This window comes from Cherax quadricarinatus, chromosome 31 (assembly GCF_038502225.1).
Source record: "Cherax quadricarinatus isolate ZL_2023a chromosome 31, ASM3850222v1, whole genome shotgun sequence".
Classification (NCBI taxonomy): Eukaryota; Metazoa; Arthropoda; class Malacostraca; order Decapoda; family Parastacidae; genus Cherax; species Cherax quadricarinatus.
The window spans coordinates 36,306,475-36,328,544 of record NC_091322.1 but is presented as its reverse complement, the minus strand read 5'-3'; the positions used below and the strand labels follow the sequence as shown (position 1 = coordinate 36,328,544).

General features: G+C 41.9%; 1 protein-coding gene across 21 annotated transcripts in view; it reads right to left on the bottom strand.

Annotated features, from left to right (window-relative positions):
* LOC128697010 (uncharacterized) overlaps positions 1–22,070 on the bottom strand; it is a 1,143,041-nt gene that overhangs the window by 547,244 nt on the left and 573,727 nt on the right. For 20 of the 21 annotated variants that reach the window (XM_053788515.2, XM_070090364.1, XM_070090365.1 and 17 more), the window contains one exon: positions 1,980–2,190. In XM_053788515.2, the coding sequence (XP_053644490.2) occupies positions 1,980–2,190 (211 nt within the window). Of the gene's footprint in view, positions 1–1,979; positions 2,191–21,089; positions 21,684–22,070 lie in introns of those variants that run through there. The other variant, XM_070090370.1, reaches the window with a different exon arrangement.

Genomic DNA, 22,070 nt, shown 5'->3' with positions numbered 1-22,070 from the left:
GTATCACTGTAGAAACTCAAGTTTAAAACTCAACCCGTGAGTGCCCAGTTCACTTCTGAGAGAGCACCATCGCCGGGGGGAGTAAACAGTAGCTGCTGGTGTAGTGATACTCTCCCACGGAATCCAGTTCTTGGTAAGGTTCCAGGTCGAGTCAAGTTACCTCCCTCCTACCCAAGGTTCTCCTCCATTCTCCCCATGTCCCCCCTCCCTCTATTCTCAGCCCCCCCCTCCTCCTCCAGTCCCCCCGTCCTCCTTGCCCAGTCCTCTACGCCTCCCCAAGAAGTGACCTTGCATCCTACCCTAGTCTAGGTCAATGCTCCCCTTCCCTCCTCCCTCACCATCACACTTACCTTTACAGCCTCGCCACATTATCATCAAAAACAGTAGTGCCGACTTTACCCAAATTTCCCTTCACTCTACAGCATTTTTATACAACTTAAAATACTGAGAATCGTTCCAGACTAACTCAGAACTTGGAGAGGACACTTCAGAGAACACCTCTGCCCATAATAATGGGCAGAGGTGTTTACAACTATATGATGGTCCAGGGCGGATCAATGGTAGGGAGGAGAGAGGTATCTGGTACCGTGGTACTGAAAGTGACATTGACAGCTACATTATGATGTTCAAGAGAAAGGAATGGTACCTGGCACCTTGGTACTGATGGTGATGCAGATAGATATACTAAAATGTTGCAGAGGAGAAAGAGAGAGAGAGAGAGAGAGAGAGACATTGCTGGCGCTTTCCACCGGGTGTGGCACCAGGGCCTCTTAGCAAAACTTCAAGCACTGGGAATTGCAGGCTCTACACTACGTCTCCTCAGTGATTACCTTCATGGTAGATCTCTAAGTGTAGTTCCCAATGGAATGGAATCAGCAAGACATCCTATTGGGGCAAGTGTTCCACAAGGAAGCGTGCTGGGACCATTGTTATGGAATGTCTAGTTCAAGGACCTTCTTCATCTCATCCCAGAATCACATGCATAGGCAGACGACTGTACACTGACATTCACTTATCCAAGAGAAGAAATGCCAGCTGCTCTAAGCTGATGTAGCTAAGAGCTATATCAGCTTGGAGAAATAGATGGCAAGTAACATTTGCACCTGTGAAAACGCAAATGATGATCGTCTCTAGGCACCATGATGGTAATGCTGGTGCAGTAGTAAGGATGAATGGGAGGGTGTTGGGACCTGGAGAAGAAGTTAATATCCTTGGGGTGAAATTTGACTCCAAACTAACCATGAAGAACCATGTTGTAAATCTTGCAAACAAGGCAGCCAGGAAGCTTACAGCACTTCGTCGTATCTCGCATCTGCTTGACAGTAGGGGTTGCAAGATTCTGTACGAGGCACAAGTGCGCTCACACCTTGAGTATGCTCCACTTTCTTGGTTTGCCTGCCCCCCCCCCCCCTCTCATTTGCGACTCCTTGACAGAGTAGAGAACAGAGCAAGACGTCTCATCTCTCGCCTGGACCCACCCTGGATAGATATGGCATTTCAGCAGAGCCTTCAACACAGGAGGGATGTGGGTGGCCTTACTGTTATGTGCAAGGCCAATATTGTCAAAGTACCACACTTGGATCCACTTCGAGGATAGCGTGAAACAAGCTTTTATGCCACAAGACGGGCAGAAAGCAGCAACTTCACTCTGGCTGTACCCTTCTCCAGAACATCACTCCATCTGAGATCATATATACCCAGGATGACTCGTGTATGAAACACATTCGTACAGCATAATGATGTCAACGAGATAAAATCAGTTGATCAAATGAAAATGCTGGCCCACGATGGCTCCAACTTCATCCTGTTCCCTACATGTATGTCTCATAACAATAAAAATGCTTTCAAATGAGCTGATGTAGGTAACAGCTCTTAGCTTGCCAATAAAGTTAGGAATCCTTAACCTGTAAATAGCTTGTCAATAAAGCTAGGGATCCTTAACCTTGTCAAACCCTGTGTAAAAAAAAAAAGAGTGGTACCTGGTATCTTTCTGGAGAATGGAGGCAAGAGAGAGGGCGTTCATCCAGTGAGCCATCTGGTCCTTGGTCTCAGCAGCGAAGTAATAGGTCCGCATGTTCTGGTGCTCAGCCTTGAAGGCATGCTTGCGGTACACCCGGTCCTCAGAGTCCACCGGGCTGATCTTAAACGAAGGCAGCGGAAGTGACCCCAGCACTTTCTCCTCCTCCGGACCTGAAATGAAGGAAAAAAATATTTACGTTCTACAAAATTTTCCTGGGCACAGAAGTGACATCAGAAACGTCTCTTGACGTAACTATGTAAATAAACAAATACTGAGCAACTGACATCTATTTTTTCCGGAGGCGCCACATACAGTACATTAATTAATCTATTGAGACCACTAAGCACTAATCAATATTCTTTTAGATAGTAAACAAAATACAATTCACAACGAATCCACAAATTAGAGATTAACCTTCAAACAATGTCCATCTTGAACCGTCAAGTCCAGGAGGAATCAAACCTTCATTTAAACAATTACATCTAACTTATTGATACAGTGGGAATTGTTCCAGACACATCTAACTTATTGATACAGTGGGAATTGTTCCAGACACATCTAACTTATTGATACAGTGGGAATTGTTCCAGACACATCTAACTTATTGATACAGTGGGAATTGTTCCAGACACATCTAACTCATTGATACAGTGGGAATTGTTCCAGACACATCTAACTTATTGATACAGTGGGAATTGTTCCAGACACATCTAACTTATTGATACAGTGGGAATTGTTCCAGACACATCTAACTTATTGATACAGTGGGAATTGCTCCAGACACATCTAATTTATTGATACAGTGGGAATTGTTCCAGACACATCTAACTTATTGATACAGTGGGAATTGTTCCAGACACATCTAACTTATTGATACAGTGGGAATTGTTCCAGACACATCTAACTTATTGATACAGTGGGAATTGCTCCAGACACATCTAATTTATTGATACAGTGGGAATTGTTCCAGACACATCTAACTTATTGATACAGTGGGAATTGTTCCAGACACATCTAACTTATTGATACAGTGGGAATTGTTCCAGACACATCTAACTTATTGATACAGTGGGAATTGTTCCAGACACATCTAACTTATTGATACAGTGGGAATTGTTCCAGACACATCTAACTTATTGATACAGTGGGAATTGTTCCAGACACATCTAACTTATTGATACAGTGGGAATTGTTCCAGACACATCTAACTTACTGATACAGTGGGAATTGTTCCAGACACATCTAACTTATTGATACAGTGGGAATTGTTCCAGACACATCTAACTTATTGATACAGTGGGAATTGTTCCAGACACATCTAACTTATTGATACAGTGGGAATTGTTCCAGACACATCTAACTTATTGATACAGTGGGAATTGTTCCAGACACATCTAACTTATTGATACAGTGGGAATTGTTCCAGACACATCTAACTTATTGATACAGTGGGAATTGTTCCAGACACATCTAACTTATTGATACAGTGGGAATTGTTCCAGACACATCTAACTTATTGATACAGTGGGAATTGTTCCAGACACATCTAACTTATTGATACAGTGGGAATTGTTCCAGACACATCTAACTTATTGATACAGAGGGAATTGTTCCAGACACATCTAACTTATTGATACAGTGGGAATTGTTCCAGACACATCTAACTTATTGATACAGTGGGAATTGTTCCAGACACATCTAACTTATTGATACAGTGGGAATTGTTCCAGACACATCTAACTTATTGATACAGTGGGAATTGTTCCAGACACATCTAACTTATTGATACAGTGGGAATTGTTCCAGACACATCTAACTTATTGATACAGTTGTTCCAGGATACAGTTTGTTCCAGACACATCTAACTTATTGATACAGTGGGAATTGTTCCAGACACATCTAACTTATTGATACAGTGGGAATTGTTCCAGACACATCTAACTTATTGATACAGTGGGAATTGGGAATTGTTCCAGACACATCTAACTTATTGATACAGTGGGAATTGTTCCAGACACATCTAACTTATTGATACAGTGGGAATTGTTCCAGACACATCTAACTTATTGATACAGTGGGAATTGTTCCAGACACATCTAACTTATTGATACAGTGGGAATTGTTCCAGACACATCTAACTTATTGATACAGTGGGAATTGTTCCAGACACATCTAACTTATTGATACATCTAACTTATTGATACAGTGGGAATTGTTCCAGACACATCTAACTTATTGATACAGTGGGAATTGTTCCAGACACATCTAACTTATTGATACAGTGGGAATTGTTCCAGACACATCTAACTTATTGATACAGTGGGAATTGTTCCAGACACATCTAACTTATTGATACAGTGGGAATTGTTCCAGACACATCTAACTTATTGATACAGTGGGAATTGTTCCAGACACATCTAACTTATTGATACAGTGGGAATTGTTCCAGACACATCTAACTTATTGATACAGTGGGAATTGTTCCAGACACATCTAACTTATTGATACAGTGGGAATTGTTCCAGACACATCTAACTTATTGATACAGTGGGAATTGTTCCAGACACATCTAACTTATTGATACAGTGGGAATTGTTCCAGACACATCTAACTTATTGATACAGTGGGAATTGTTCCAGACACATCTAACTTATTGATACAGTGGGAATTGTTCCAGACACATCTAACTTATTGATACAGTGGGAATTGTTCCAGACACATCTAACTTATTGATACAGTGGGAATTGTTCCAGACACATCTAACTTATTGATACAGTGGGAATTGTTCCAGACACATCTAACTTATTGATACAGAGGGAATTGTTCCAGACACATCTAACTTATTGATACAGTGGGAATTGTTCCAGACACATCTAACTTATTGATACAGTGGGAATTGTTCCAGACACATCTAACTTATTGATACAGTGGGAATTGTTCCAGACACATCTAACTTATTGATACAGTGGGAATTGTTCCAGACACATCTAACTTATTGATACAGTGGGAATTGTTCCAGACACATCTAACTTATTGATACAGAGGGAATTGTTCCAGACACATCTAACTTATTGATACAGTGGGAATTGTTCCAGACACATCTAACTTATTGATACAGTGGGAATTGTTCCAGACACATCTAACTTAACAGTGGGAATTGTTCCAGACACATCTAACTTATTGATACAGTGGGAATTGTTCCAGACACATCTAACTTATTGATACAGTGGGAATTGTTCCAGACACATCTAACTTATTGATACAGTGGGAATTGTTCCAGACACATCTAACTTATTGATACAGAGGGAATTGTTCCAGACACATCTAACTTATTGATACAGTGGGAATTGTTCCAGACACATCTAACTTATTGATACAGTGGGAATTGTTCCAGACACATCTAACTTATTGATACAGTGGGAATTGTTCCAGACACATCTAACTTATTGATACAGTGGGAATTGTTCCAGACACATCTAACTTATTGATACAGTGGGAATTGTTCCAGACACATCTAACTTATTGATACAGTGGGAATTGTTCCAGACACATCTAACTTATTGATACAGTGGGAATTGTTCCAGACACATCTAACTTATTGATACAGTGGGAATTGTTCCAGACACATCTAACTTATTGATACAGTGGGAATTGTTCCAGACACATCTAACTTATTGATACAGTGGGAATTGTTCCAGACACATCTAACTTATTGATACAGTGGGAATTGTTCCAGACACATCTAACTTATTGATACAGTGGGAATTGTTCCAGACACATCTAACTTATTGATACAGTGGGAATTGTTCCAGACACATCTAACTTATTGATACAGTGGGAATTGTTCCAGACACATCTAACTTATTGATACAGTGGGAATTGTTCCAGACACATCTAACTTATTGATACAGTGGGAATTGTTCCAGACACATCTAACTTATTGATACAGTGGGAATTGTTCCAGACACATCTAACTTATTGATACAGTGGGAATTGTTCCAGACACATCTAACTTATTGATACAGTGGGAATTGTTCCAGACACATCTAACTTATTGATACAGTGGGAATTGTTCCAGACACATCTAACTTATTGATACAGTGGGAATTGTTCCAGACACATCTAACTTATTGATACAGTGGGAATTGTTCCAGACACATCTAACTTACTGATACAGTGGGAATTGTTCCAGACACATCTAACTTATTAATACAGTGGGAATTGTTCCAGACACATCTAACTTATTAATACAGTGGGAATTGTTCCAGACACATCTAACTTATTGATACAGTGGGAATTGTTCCAGACACATCTAACTTATTGATACAGTGGGAATTGTTCCAGACACATCTAACTTATTGATACAGTGGGAATTGTTCCAGACACATCTAACTTATTGATACAGTGGGAATTGTTCCAGACACATCTAACTTATTGATACAGTGGGAATTGTTCCAGACACATCTAACTTACTGATACAGTGGGAATTGTTCCAGACACATCTAACTTATTAATACAGTGGGAATTGTTCCAGACACATCTAACTTATTAATACAGTGGGAATTGTTCCAGACACATCTAACTTATTAATACAGTGGGAATTGTTCCAGACACATCTAACTTACTGATACAGTGGGAATTGTTCCAGACACATCTAACTTACTGATACAGTGGGAATTGTTCCAGACACATCTAACATTGATACAGTGGGAATTGTTCCAGACACATCTAACTTATTGATACAGTGGGAATTGTTCCAGACACATCTAACTTACTGATACAGTGGGAATTGTTCCAGACACATCTAACTTACTGATACAGTGGGAATTGTTCCAGACACATCTAACTTACTGATACAGTGGGAATTGTTCCAGACACATCTAACTTACTGATACAGTGGGAATTGTTCCAGACACATCTAACTTACTGATACAGTGGGAATTGTTCCAGACACATCTAACTTACTGATACAGTGGGAATTGTTCCAGACACATCTAACTTACTGATACAGTGGGAATTGTTCCAGACACATCTAACTTACTGATACAGTGGGAATTGTTCCAGACACATCTAACTTACTGATACAGTGGGAATTGTTCCAGACACATCTAACTTACTGATACAGTGGGAATTGTTCCAGACACATCTAACTTACTGATACAGTGGGAATTGTTCCAGACACATCTAACTTACTGATACAGTGGGAATTGTTCCAGACACATCTAACTTACTGATACAGTGGGAATTGTTCCAGACACATCTAACTTACTGATACAGTGGGAATTGTTCCAGACACATCTAACTTATTAATACAGTGGGAATTGTTCCAGACACATCTAACTTATTAATACAGTGGGAATTGTTCCAGACACATCTAACTTACTGATACAGTGGGAATTGTTCCAGACACGGGGCTGTGACTTATTCTTCGAAACATCAATATATGTATTTTATAAAAATCTCAGGCTTAATATTTTTCTTTAGACACCAGATACGTAATCAACAAAGGCATAACACCCATATCACAAATTCTTAAATTTTTAAAGCGTACAATTAGGCTTGCTAAGTCACAATAAGTCATAACATTTACACAACACAGGATTACTCGTTCCTGCCTCTCGCAGCTGCTAGTTAGACCTTTGTATTGTTAAATATTTCACATATTTTAAAAAAAATCTAGTATTTTACTGTCAGAATGCTAAATTTCCTTGATTTTATGTATTTATTATATATGATTTTTTTTAAATACGCGAAACATTAAAAAAATTAAGAAAAAATTGCTAAAATGTTACAGTACAAAATGAAAAGTAAAAGGACACAAGTGCAACTAATGTGACATTAAAATGCCACATTAGTTGCACTTGTGTCCTTTTACTTTACATATTGTCGGTAATTCTACCTACATATATACAGTACAAAATGAAACTACCCAAGAAGAATGCAAGAGATTTAAGGAATAATGATCTTGGAAGATGTAACCTCCGAGGAACACAGCGTAATAATCACATCTGCAACGATAATGATAGACTGGATAACAAGATCCTTCAAAACAAGAGATATCAAGCCAAGACCGGTACCTAACTCACTGGTATTTCTAGAATGGACTATTGCTGTATACTTAAAGTCTCGTTTAAGGCAGGGAAATATATAAAAGACACGTATGCAAAATTAATAACTATTATATTTTGCCAAAAGTTTCAATAATAAACTTATCTAACGTTGAATAAGTCTCCCATACATTTGTTGACATTATACACATTGTAACAAGGCAGGAAAAAACTGAACATCTGGACAACCTATTGAGATTTCACTACCTGCATCAATTCAGTCGGGCTTTTAAAAATATTTAGAATTCTTAAAAACCCTCAAATTTTACATCTTGAAGAGTGTACTATATTATATATATAATATTTAACACCACGAAAATACGAGAGGGACTTGTTCCAAATCTATACATTGAAATTATTGCTTACAAGAGCATGAGACACGAGACTGTGTAAACTACCTACAGTGAAGCAGTGTACGCAGTGTGTACACTGTGAGGTCACTCAAGAATATACATAAATAGTTCTATAACTGTCTTTAAATGAACACTAGACGTACCAACCTTACTGGACACCAGACATGCCAACCTTACTGGACACCAGACATACCAACCCTCCTGGACACCAGACATGCCAACCTTACTGGACACCACACATACCAACCTTCCTGAACACCAGACATACCAACCTTCCTGGACACCAGACATCCCAACCCTCCTGGACACCAGACATACCAACCCTCCTGGACACCAGACATCCCAACCCTCCTGGACACCAGACATGCCAACCTTACTGGACACCACACATACCAACCTTCCTGAACACCAGACATACCAACCTTCCTGGACACCAGACATCTCAACCCTCCTGGACACCAGACATACCAACTTTGCTGATAAAATATATCATGCCAGAGAAGCTAAAAGAACAGTTATGGGAGGAAGACTAGGTGACTCGTGTTGTGGGTTTACGAAAAAATTTCATGGTGCGGTGGTTCATGGTGCAACGGTTCATAGTGCAGTGGTTCATGGTGAGTTTACGAACATTTTTCATGGTGCGGTGGTTCGTGATGCGGTGATTCACGGTGCAACGGTTCATGGTGCAGTGGTTCATGGTGCGGTGGTTCATGGTGCAACGGTTCATAGTGCAGTGGTTCATGATGCGGTGGTTCATGGTGCGGTGGTTCATGGTGCGGTGGTTCATGGTGCGGTGGTTCATGGTGCGGTGGTTCATGGTGCGGTGGTTCATGGTGCGGTAGTTCAAGGTGCAGTGGTTCATGGTGCAGTGGTACATGGTTACCTGAAGGTTATTCCGGGGATCAACGCCCCCGCGGCCCGGTCCATGACCAGGTCTCCCGGTGGATCAGGGCCTGATCAACCAGGCTGTTACTGCTGGCCGCACGCAGTCCAACGTACGAGTCACAGCCCGGCTGATCCGGCACTGACTTTAGGTATCTGTCCAGCTCTCTCTTGAAGGCAGCCAGGGGTTTATTGGCAATTCCCCTAATGCTTGATGGGAGGCTGTTGAACAGTCTTGGGCCCCGGACACTTATGGTGTTTTCTCTTAGTGTACCAATGGCGCCCCTACTTTTTATTGGGGGCATTTTGCATCGCCTGCCCAGTCTTTTACTTTCGTAGGGAGTGATTTCTGTGTGCAGATTTGGGACCATTCCTTCCAAGATTTTCCAAGTGTAGATTATGATATATCTCTCCCTCCTGCGTTCCAACGAGTACAAGTCAAGTGCTTCCAAGCGTTCCCAGTAGTTAAGGTGCTTGACAGAACTTATACGTGCAGTGAAGGTTCTCTGTACACTCTCTAGATCTGGTGCGGTAGTTCATGGTGCGGTGGTTCATGGTGCGGTGGTTCATGGTGCGGTGGTTCATGGTGCGGTGGTTCATGGTGCGGTGGTTCATGGTGCAGTGGTTCATGGTGCGGTGGTTCATAGTGCGATGGTTAATGGTGCAGTGGTTCATGGTGTGGTGGTTCATGGTGCAGTGGTTAATGGTGCGATGGTTCATGGTGCAGTGGTTCATGGTGCAGTGGTTCATGGTGCAGTGGTTAATGGTGCGATGGTTCATGGTGCGATGGTTAATGGTGCAGTGGTTCATGGTGTGGTGGTTCATGGTGCAGTGGTTAATGGTGCGATGGTTCATGGTGCGATGGTTAATGGTGCAGTAGTTCATGGTGTGGTGGTTCATGGTGCAGTGGTTAATGGTGCGATGGTTCATGGTGCGATGGTTAATGGTGCAGTGGTTCATGGTGTGGTGGTTCATGGTGCAGTGGTTAATGGTGGTGGTTCATGGTGCGATGGTTCATGGTGCGATGGTTAATGGTGCAGTGGTTCATGGTGTGGTGGTTCATGGTGCAGTGGTTAATGGTGCGGTGGTTCATGGTGCGGTGGTTCATGGTGCAGTGGTTCATGGTGCGATGGTTCATGGTGCGGTGGTTCATGGTGCGGTGGTTCATGGTGCAGTGGTTAATGGTGCGGTGGTTCATTGTGCGATGGTTAATGGTGCAGCGGTTCATGGTGCAGTGGTTTATGATACGGTGGTTCATGGTGCGGTGGTTCATGGTGCAGTGGTTAATGGTGCGGTGGTTCATTGTGCGATGGTTAATGGTGCAGCGGTTCATGGTGCAGTGGTTTATGATACGGTGGCTCATGGTGCGGTGATTGATGGCGCAGTGGTTCATGGTGCGGTAGTTCATCAAACTGTGTTTATAATAATAATAATAATAATAATAATAATAATAATAATCTTTATTTCTACCAGTACATGATAAAACTTATACAGACCATAGCTGACATCAGTGACATACTATATAGAAAGCCTCTTGTTATGCAGAGCATTACGGGCAAATTTGGTTAATGTCGCCAGGATGTGACCCACGTCGGTCGGCTAACGCCCAGGTACCTATTTACTGCTAGGTCAACAGGGACAGCAGGTGTCTTAAGGAAACACGCCCTAATGTCTCCACCAGTACCGGGGATTGAACCCCGGACCTCAGTGTGTGAGCTGAGTGCGCTACCAACCGAGCTACGGAACACCTTCAGACATCAAGACCAATTTGAATTCCATCGGCAATTACTGATTCCAGTAATTTTTCCCCACTAATTAGGTCAAGATATAAATGGTCAGTAATTAGTAACTAGGTTCCTCTTGCCGTCTTGTAACTAGGTAACACAGACAACCTACCTATCTGCATTCTTTGGAAGGGTTCTGCCGTCTTACTCGAGGTTACCTGCTGATAACGACTTTATCTACCGTCTAGGCATCACAACCGCTGAATACCTGTGGCGGGTTTCGAGAGTCTTCCTACTCCCGCAACCCATGACCTGGCTAGTCTGGTGCTTGCCTTGTCAACCAGGCTATTGCTGCTGGCGGCCTGCTGGCACACGTATCCATCAGAGCCTGGTTGATGGGGCACCTGGCGGACGTAGATTCATAAACTAACTGTATAACAGTAGGCTCTCTCCCCACCCTCCACTTCCTACGACTACACTCTCGGTATGAAAAGAGAGAGAGAGAGAGAGAGAGAGAGAGAGAGAGAGAGAGAGAGAGAGAGAGAGAGAGAGAGAGAGAGAGAGAGAGAATTAATATATTTCTTTAACATTTCCTACCATCATGACGGCCTCTAACCCTAAAGAAATGTATAATAACCCAGTCTGAGTCAGCTGGTTCATCCAGGAACTGTGTGGAGGAGGAGGAGGTGAAGAAGAAGAAGAAGAAGAAGAAGAAGAAGAAGAAGAAGAAGAAGAAGAAGAAGAAGAAGAAGAAGAAGAAGAAGAAGAAGAAGAAGAAGAAGGAGCAGCAGCAGCAGCAGCAGGAGGAGGAGGAGGAGGAGGAGGAGGACGAGGAGGACGAGGAGGACGAGGACGAGGAGGAGGACGAGGAGGAGGAGGCCCAGGAATGTCAGCCTACGAGGTGGGGAAGGCCGGGAGAGTCATCAATGAGTTGCAACTCTTACGCTCATCAATTTATTGACTCAGCGAAGGTAGAAAGTTCAACACTGGTGCCCACCTTTGTTTCCTCTCATCGCAGAATCTTAATTAAGACGATGAACAATGAAGTTCACCTTTAGTGAACAAATATTCTACACAGATATACCTGTGACCAGCCTCCAGAGTTTGTTCTATCCTCATAGTGTGTCCTGGGTATTATTGACCGTGTTCACTGAGTTACACTGACCATCTTAACTGAGTAACACTGACCGTGTTAACTGAGTAACACTGACCATGTTAACTGAGTAACACTGACCGTGTTCAATGAGTAACACTGACCGTGTTAACTGAGTAACACTGACCATCTTAACTGAGTAACACTGACCGTGTTAACTGAGTAACACTGACCATCTTAACTGAGTAACACTGACCATCTTAACTGAGTAACACTGACCGTGTTCACTGAGTAACACTGACCGTGTTAACTGAGTAACACTGACCATCTTAACTGAGTAACACTGACCGTGTTCACTGAGTAACACTGACCGTGTTAACTGAGTAACACTGACCATCTTAACTGAGTAACACTGACCGTGTTAACTGAGTAACACTGACCATCTTAACTGAGTAACACTGACCATCTTAACTGAGTAACACTGATCGTGTTAACTGAGTAACACTGACCGTGTTAACTGAGTAACACTGACCATCTTAACTGAGTAACACTGACCGTGTTAACTGAGTAACACTGACCATCTTAACTGAGTAACACTGACCATCTTAACTGAGTAACACTGACCGTGTTCACTGAGTAACACTGACCGTGTTAACTGAGTAACACTGACCATCTTAACTGAGTAACACTGACCGTGTTCACTGAGTAACACTGACCGTGTTAACTGAGTAACACTGACCATCTTAACTGAGTAACACTGACCGTGTTAACTGAGTAACACTGACCATCTTAACTGAGTAACACTGACCATCTTAACTGAGTAACACTGATCGTGTTAACTGAGTAACACTGACCGTGTTAACTGAGTAACACTGACCATCTTAACTGAGTAACACTGACCGTGTTAACTGAGTAACACTGACCGTGTTCACTGAGTTACACTGACCGTGTTCACTGAGTTACACTGACCGTGTTAACTGAGTAACACTGACCGTGTTAACTGAGTAACACTGACCGTGTTAACTGAGTAACACTGACCGTGTTCACTGAGTTACACTGACCGTGTTCACTGAGTTACACTGACCGTGTTAACTGAGTAACACTGACCGTGTTAACTGAGTAACACTGACCGTGTTAACTGAGTAACACTGACCGTGTTCACTGAGTTACACTGACCGTGTTCACTGAGTTACACTGACCGTGTTAACTGAGTAACACTGACCATCTTAACTGAGTAACACTGACCGTGTTAACTGAGTAACACTGACCGTGTTAACTGAGTAACACTGACCATCTTAACTGAGTAACACTGACCATCTTAACTGAGTAACACTGACCGTGTTAACTGAATAACACTGACCGTGTTAACTGAGTATCACTGACCGTGTTAACTGAGTAACAGTGACCATGTTAACTGAGTAACAGTGACCATGTTAACTGAATAACACTGACCATGTTAACTGGGTAGCACTGACCATGTTAACTGAGTAAGTGACCATGCTGAGTAACACTGACCGTGTTAACTGAGTAACATTGACCATGTTAACTGAGTAACACTGACCATGTTAACTGAGTAACACTGACCATGTTAACTGAATAACACTGAGCGTGTTAACTGTGTAACACTGACCATGTTAACTGAGTAACAGTGACCATGCTGAGTAACAGTGACCATGTTAACTGAATAACACTGACCGTGTTAACTGGGTAACACTGACCATGTTAACTGAGTAACACTGACAATGTTAACTGAGTAACACTGACCATGTTAACTGAATAACACTGGCCATGTTAAACAAGTAACATTAATAATAATAATAATATCGTTATTTACTACAAGTAGGTCAGTTTTGTCCCAGGATGCGACCCACACCAGTCGACTAACACCCAGGTACCCATTTTAAACTGATGGGTGAACAGGGACAGGAACAGCAGGTGTCTTATGGAAACACGTCCCTAATGTTTTCCAGCAGTACCAGAGGAGATTCGAACCCCGGACCTCAGTGTGTGAGCTGAGTACGCTAGCGATCCAGTTACTGACTGTGTTAAGTAACTAAGTAACATTGTGTTAAATAACTAACAATTAGTGTTAAGTAACTAAGTAACACTGTGTTAATTAACAATGACTGTGTTAAGTAACTAACAATGTCTTAAGTAACCAACACTGTGTTAAGTAACTAACAATGTCTTAAGTAACCAACACCGTGTTAAGTAACTAACAATGTCTTAAGTAACCAACACTGACTGTGTTAAGTAACTAACAATGTCTTAAGTAACCAACACTGACTGTGTTAAGTAACTAAGTAACAGTGACCGTCTTAACCGAGCTACACTGACCTAACAATGGCGGCAAACGGTAACACAATGTGTTGCCACACAAGGCTCCACGGGGAGGCGTTAAACCAGTAGTGGTCCCAAGGCTCCTCAAGAATGGAATACAACCACCAGCTCTGGCACAAATTCTGCGTAGCCCAAATTCCTTGGATCGAGAGCCCATCATTAACACCTCCCTCCCCCCTCCCATGTATTTGCTTCATATCTCGCCAACAGATGAAGATTGTAAATAACAGAAAAGTAACAGAATAATCAAAATGTAAACAGGAATTTAGATGGATAACAAAGTGCAATGAACACTTGTCAATAATAACCCGCATGAAATTTAGATGTTTAATATAAACAGGTATTTAAAGCTGTGATGTAAACACATTTCAAGGTGGGCTGGAAGTATGTTCAAAATTATACAAAATATCGACAAGTTGATGATTAAGACAAGTGTGTAACAGTTGGATATCTTCATTGTTGTAAGCTGTCTCTGTATTTGACTGAAGAACCCTATTGTGTGGGCGAAACGTTTCAACAAAAAGATACCCAACTGTTGCACATGTGTCTTAATCATAAGACTGCAGGTCACTTGACTAGTGTCACATACAAGATATATCACGAAACGGGGTAGGACTCGAACCCACGGCATGTGGGCCCTTAAACTCACAGACCAGTGTTACACTGACACAGGCCGTAACCAAAATACGTTAAACGATGAGTCACAGATGTATCGCATGTATATTAAGGTGTTATAAACCTTGGTAATAAATACCGACAAGTCTTTTTACCTCTGTATGTTAGAAGTGATCAAGGTCCCAGGACCGAAACGTTTTCTAATAAATATTGGCTTAGCGCTTCTTTTTGATTATAATAATAATAATAATAATTCTAATAAATATGTTATAGTGTTTGCTTACGTGTCTTTCTAAACCATATTAAGGTGTAATATGAAGAAGTATGTACATGTGTAATGTAAGCACAGAGTATTTACAGTGTATAATGTAAACAGAGATTCTTATGTGTATAAATGGAAGACAGGAATAAATAAAGGGGATGCAAATGGCGTGCTAAAAATATCTAGCCTAGACAGGACTCGCAGCATTGGCTTTAAGCTGGAAAAATTCAGATTCAGGAAGGATATAGGAAAGGACTGGTTTGGCGACAGAGTTGTCGATGAGTGGAATAAACTCCCGAGTACAGTTATAGAGGCTAAAACGTTGTGTAGTTTTAAAAATAGGTTAGATAAATACAGGCCCTGAGCTGCTTTGGGGATTAGTGTGGACGGTTACAAAGCCATGGCTTGCATTTGCAGTGTTTTAAAAATTGAGATTGGAGAGTTGAAGGAGGAAGTCTTGCTTCTCCAGGAGGAAATTAGGAGCCTGAAGGTTCACCTCAATGGGTTTGGGAGCGAGTGTGAGGTGGCTGGAATGGGGGAGGGGAATGAGGCTACCAGCAGCGAGGTGCAGTCTATCTCTCGCTGCGAGGAAGCTGTAGGTGGGGAGGTAGCAACGGCTACTAGTGGTAAGTGGTTCCCAGTAATGGGAAGAGCATCAAAATAAGGAAAGTTAAAAGAGAAGATTTAAAGGTAGGAAATCGCTTCTCTGTTCTTCAGGATTTGATTTAGGGAATTGGATCTGTGCTCCAGTTCCCCGAATTAAGCCTGAATGCCTTCCACATCCCCCCCCCAGGCGCTGTATAATCCTCCGGGTTTAGCGCTTCCCCCTTGATTATAATAATAATAATGTTCTTCAGGATGAGTGTACTTCAGTGGTCAGTGAAGGTAAAGGTACTACTTCCCCTGCAAATGGAGGTAAGCGCATACTTGTGGTTGGTGACTCACAGGTAAGATATATGGACCGTACTTTCTGTGATATGAATAAGAAGGTAAGAGATAAAGTGTGCTTCCCTGGAGCTGGTGTTAGTGACATAGTCAACAGGTTGGATATTAGGTAAGACACATATGCAACAGTTAGGTATCTTTATTGTGAAACGTTTCGCCTACACAGTAGGCTTCTTCAGTCAAGTACAGAAAAGTTGATAGAAGCAGAAGATACTTGAAGACGATGTAATCAGTCCATCACCCTTAAAGTTTTGAGGTGGTCAGTCCCTCAGTCTGGAGAAGAGCATTGTTCCATAGTATGAAACAATATCATATTGTTTCATACTATGGAACAATGCTCTTCTCCAGACTGAGGGACTGACCACCTCAAAACTTTAAGGGTGATGGACTGATTACATCGTCTTCAAGTATCTTCTGCTTCTATCAACTTTTCTGTACTTGACTGAAGAAGCCTACTGTGTAGGCGAAACGTTTCACAATAAAGATACCTAACTGTTGCATATGTGTCTTACCTAACAACCTGTCGGTATTTTATACCATTTTAATGTTCAGGTTGGATATCATGCCAGATAATGGGAACAAGCCTATTATCTGTCTCAGTGCTGGTGGAAATGATATTGGAAAGGGTAGAAGAGTAGAGCTGCTAGATAAGTACAGGTCAGATATAGATTTAATTAAGTCTAAGGGAGGGGTCCCAGTCATATGTAGCATCTTGCCTAGAAGGGGAGTGGGAAATGAATGGTTGTCCAGGGCAATTGGTGTAAACTGCTGGCTAGACAGATACTGCAAGGAACTTGCAATCCCATTCATTGACAACTGGGACAATTTTTATGGCAAACATGATATGTATGCAAGGGATGGGGTACATCTTTCTGGGGCTGGGGTGGTAGCTCTTGCAAACTCAATCGAGAGGGATTTTAAACTGATTTAGGATTTTAAACTGATAGAAGAGAGAGGTATGGGTGTGTGTGGGAAGCAGTCAGGATGCAGCTTTAGGGTAAAAACAGTAAATATAAAAGGCATTCATCATGAAGTTATAAATAAAGACAATAGATCAGGTCAGCAAACAAAGGGAGACAGCAGAGGGCAGCAAGGGACTAGCTCCCTTAGGGTCTATTATACTAATAGCAGGAATGTAAGAAATAAGATAGAAGAGCTAAGATTAATTGCAAGTGCAGGAAACATAGACATCATTGCTATAACAGAGACCTGGCTCAATCTGAAAGATAGAGAGATGCCTTCTGAATGTCACATACAAGGCTATAAATTATTCCACACTGACAGGGTCAACAGGAAGGGTGGTGGAGTAGCGATGTAGTCAGAGACAATTTAAAGTTTTGTGTTAGACAAGATATAAAATTAGAAGCGTCAGCCACTGAATCTGTTTGGTTACAGCTTCTCGAGGGCCGTGAAAAACTAATTTTGGGTGTGATTTACAGGGCCCCAAATCTTGATAGGGAGTGCGGTAAACTTCTATGGGATAAAATTCGTAAGGCATCTACATACGAAAATGTGATAATGCGAGATTTCAACTATAGACAGATTGACTGGAGCAATTTGACAGGAAATTTAGAGTCAAGTGACTTTCTTGATACGATTCAGGATTGTTTTTTAAAACAGTTTGTGACAGAGCCAACTAGAGGAAATAACCTCCTTGACTTGGTTCTTGCTAACAGGGAAACGCTAATTAATAATCTTGAGGTTAATGATGAGCTTGGGGAAAGTGATCACAAATCACTCAGTTTTAATATATCATGGAATTCCCCTAATGATGGCAATCAAGTCTCTGCCCCTGACTTCCACTTGGCTGATTTCATAGGACTGAAAAATTACTTGGGTGGGCTGAACTGGAATGACCTGACTATGGGTCAGATAGGTGGTGATGACTGCCGACATGACGTTTTCCAGGGCATAGTTCTAGCTGCTCAGAGAATTTATGTTCCAAATAGGGAAATCAGATCAAGTAAAAATGATCCTAAATGGAAGAACAATAGATTAAAACATCTCATTGGTCAAAAGAGAGGCATATATAGGCAAATCAAAAGAGGAGAGGTGCAGTTAAGAAATCAATATATTCAGTTAAAGAGAGAAATAAAAAAGGGAATAAGAAAAGCAAAAAGAGATTATGAGGTTAAAGTTGCAAGAGAATCGAAGACTAACCCAAAAGGATTATTTCAGGTATACAGAAGTAAGATCAGGGACAAGATAGGCCCACTCAAAAGTTACTTGGGTCAGCTAACAGGCAGTGATAAGGAAATGTGTAGAGTTTTTAACACATACTTCCTATCAGTTTTTACACAGGAGGATACCAGCGATATTCCAGAAATGATAAATTATGTAGAACAGGACGATAATAAACTGTGCACGATTAGGGTCACAAGTGACATGGTCCTAAGGCAAATTGATAAATTAAAACCTAACAAATCCCCAGGCCCTGATGAACTGTATGCAAGGGTTCTAAAGGAATGTAAGAGGAGCTGAGCAAACCTCTGGCTACTCTTTTCAATATATCACTATAAGCTGGCATGGTGCCAGATAAGTGGAAGGGGGCAAATGTGATACTTATTTTCAAAGCAGGTGACAGGTCCTTAGCTTCGAACTATAGACCAATAAGCCTAACCTCCATAGTGGGAAAATTTATGGAATCAATAATTGCCGAGGCAGTTCGTAGTCACCTTGAAAAGCATAAATTAATCAACGAATCTCAGCATGGTTTTACAAAGGGGCGTTCCTGCCTTACGAATTGATTAACTTTATTCACTAAGGCGTTTGAGGAGGTAGATCATGGTAATGAATATGATATTGTGTATATGGACTTCAGTAAGGCTTTTGATAGGGTCCCACATCAGAGACTATTGAGGAAAATTAAGGCACATGGAATAGCAGAATTTTTTTTCCTGGATAGAGGCATGGTTGACAAATAGGCAGCAGAGGGTTTGCATAAATGGGGAGAAATCAGAGTGGGGAAGCGTCACGAGCGGTGTTCCACAGGGGTCAGTGTTGGGCCCCCTGCTGTTCACAATCTACATAAACGACATAGATGAGGGCATAAAGAGCGACATAGACAAGTTTGCCGATGACACCAAAATAGGCCGTCGAATTCATTTTGACGAGGACATTAGAGCACTCCAGGAAGATTTGAATAGACTGATGCAGTGGTCGGAGAAGTGGCAGATGCAGTTTAATATAGACAAATGCAAAGTTCTAAATGTTGGACAGGAATATAACCATGCCACATATAAACTAAATAATGTAGATCTTAATATTAGGGACTGCGAAAAAGATTTAGGAGTTCTGGTTAGCAGTAATCTGAAACCAAGACAGCAGTGCATAAGTGTTCGCAATAACGCTAACAGAATCCTTGGCTTCATATCAAGAAGCATACATAATAGGAGTCCTCAGGTTGTTCTTCAACTCTATATATCCTTCGTTAGACCTCATTTAGATTATGCTGCACAGTTTTGGTCACCGTATTACAGAACGGATATAAATGCTCTGGAAAACATACAAAGGAGAATGACAAAGTTGATTCCATGTATCAGAAATCTTACCTATGAGGATAGACTGAGGGCCCTAAATCTGCACTCCCTAGAAAGGCGTAAAATTAGGGGGGGGGATATGATTGAGGTGTATAAATGGAAGACAGGAATAAATAAAGGGGATGTAAATAACGTGCTGAAAATATCTAGCCTAGACAGGACTCGTAGCAATGGTTTTAAGTTGGAAAAATTCAGATTCAGGAAGGATATAGGAAAGCACTGGTTTGGTATTAGAGTTGTGGATGAGTGGAACAAACTCCCAAGTACAGTTATAGAGGCTAAAACGTTGCGTAGTTTTAAAAATAGGTTAGATAAATACATGAGTGGGTGCGAATTGGACCCGATTAGCTTGTACTATTAGGTCAATTGCCGTGTTCGTTTCTTAAGTGAATGTGACCTGACCTGACTAGGTTGGGGCATTGGTTTAGGCCGGTAGGAGACTTGGACCTGCCTCGTATGGACCAGTAGGCCTGCTGCAGTGTTCCTTCTTTCTTACGTTCTTATGAGTGGGTGCGGGTGGGTGTGAGCTGGACCTTACTAGCTTGTGCTACTAGGTCAGGTGCCGTGCTCCTTCCTTAAGTGGGTTATCCTAGGTTCTCTACACATATGCTGCTATAAGAACATAAGAACATAAGAAAGGAGGAACACTGCAGCAGGCCTGTTGGCCCATACTAGGCAGGTCCTTTACAATTCATCCCACTAACAAACATTTGACCTACCCAATTTTCAATGCTACCCAAGAAATAAGCTCTGATGTGCAAGTCCCACTCAAATCCAACCCATCCTACTCATGTATTTATCCAACCTAAATTTGAAACTACCCAAAGTCCTAGCCTCAATAACCCAACTAGGTAGACTGTTCCACTCATCAACTACCCTATTTCCAAACCAATACTTTCCTATGTATGATAATTCTATGTAACTATATTTGTGTATACCTGAATAAACTTACTTACTGACCTGACCTGACTAGGTTGAGGCATTGGCCGGTAGGAGACTTGGACCTGCCCCGCATGGGCCAGTAGGCCTGTTGCAGTGTTCCTTCTTTCTTATGTTCTTATGTATGCAGTGTAAACAGGTACCCATAGACGTGTTGTAAATCCAGGCATTTACAGAATCAAGGAAACAAAAGAAGCACTAATAGGTGTACCGTAGACCAAAAGCATGCACAGGTGTACCACCATAAACATAGATATGAAAGGACCTCACCTGGGATACCTTTCTTAACCATGATGTCAGTGGGCTGCGTGATGCTGGGCTTTACCACCACCTCCCCTCACCATATCAGTGGGCTACGTTGTACTGGGCTTCACCACTACCTTCCCTTCCTCACCATGATGTCAGTGGGCTACGTGGTACTGGGCCTCACCACTACCTTCCCCTCCTCACCATGATGTCAGTGGGCTACCTGGTGCTGGGCCTCACCACCTCCACCTCATCATGATAATCACACCACTAACTACTCTTATTCACCTTTCATTACACACACTCTCCTCTTTATCCAATTATCATCAGTTTTTCCCACTATATCGCTGGTAATTGTGGCTGAACTTCCCCTGTTACTTAAATCTCTGACGATTAGGAATTATTTACACTGGGGTATCGAGGTCACGCAAGTAGGCTATCCGCTTCATGTTTGTGTTGATGCTGCCAAGAAACGTGTTCTCTTGCTTTGAAAATTTCTCTGAAGGTTGCAGAGCACATCATTGATGCCTCTCGCAAGCAAACATAAGTTAGTAGCACTGTAACACTAACGATAGCATTGTGGAGAGATGCGCACCCACACAGGCCAGTCTTCCACTGACCTTATGCCTGGGATGCTGCCCACCACTACCACCTGTGATCCCACCTCCTCTAGCTCCAGGGAGGATACCCACCACCACCTCCAGGGACACCACCCACCACCACCTCCAGGGATACCACCCACCTCCACTTCCAGGGATACCACCCACCACCACCTCCAGGGATACCACCCACCACCACCTCCAGGGATACCACCCACTATCACCTCCATCACTTATAGCAGCATTAACAATGCTACCCACCAATATTACCTCATCCATTATTATTGATGCTGCCCACCACAACTACCATCATAATATAACAAGCCTTTCTTAGAAGTCCCTCGTACCAGATAAGCAACAAACACCATTACCACACACCAGAGACCACTACCACACACCAGAGACC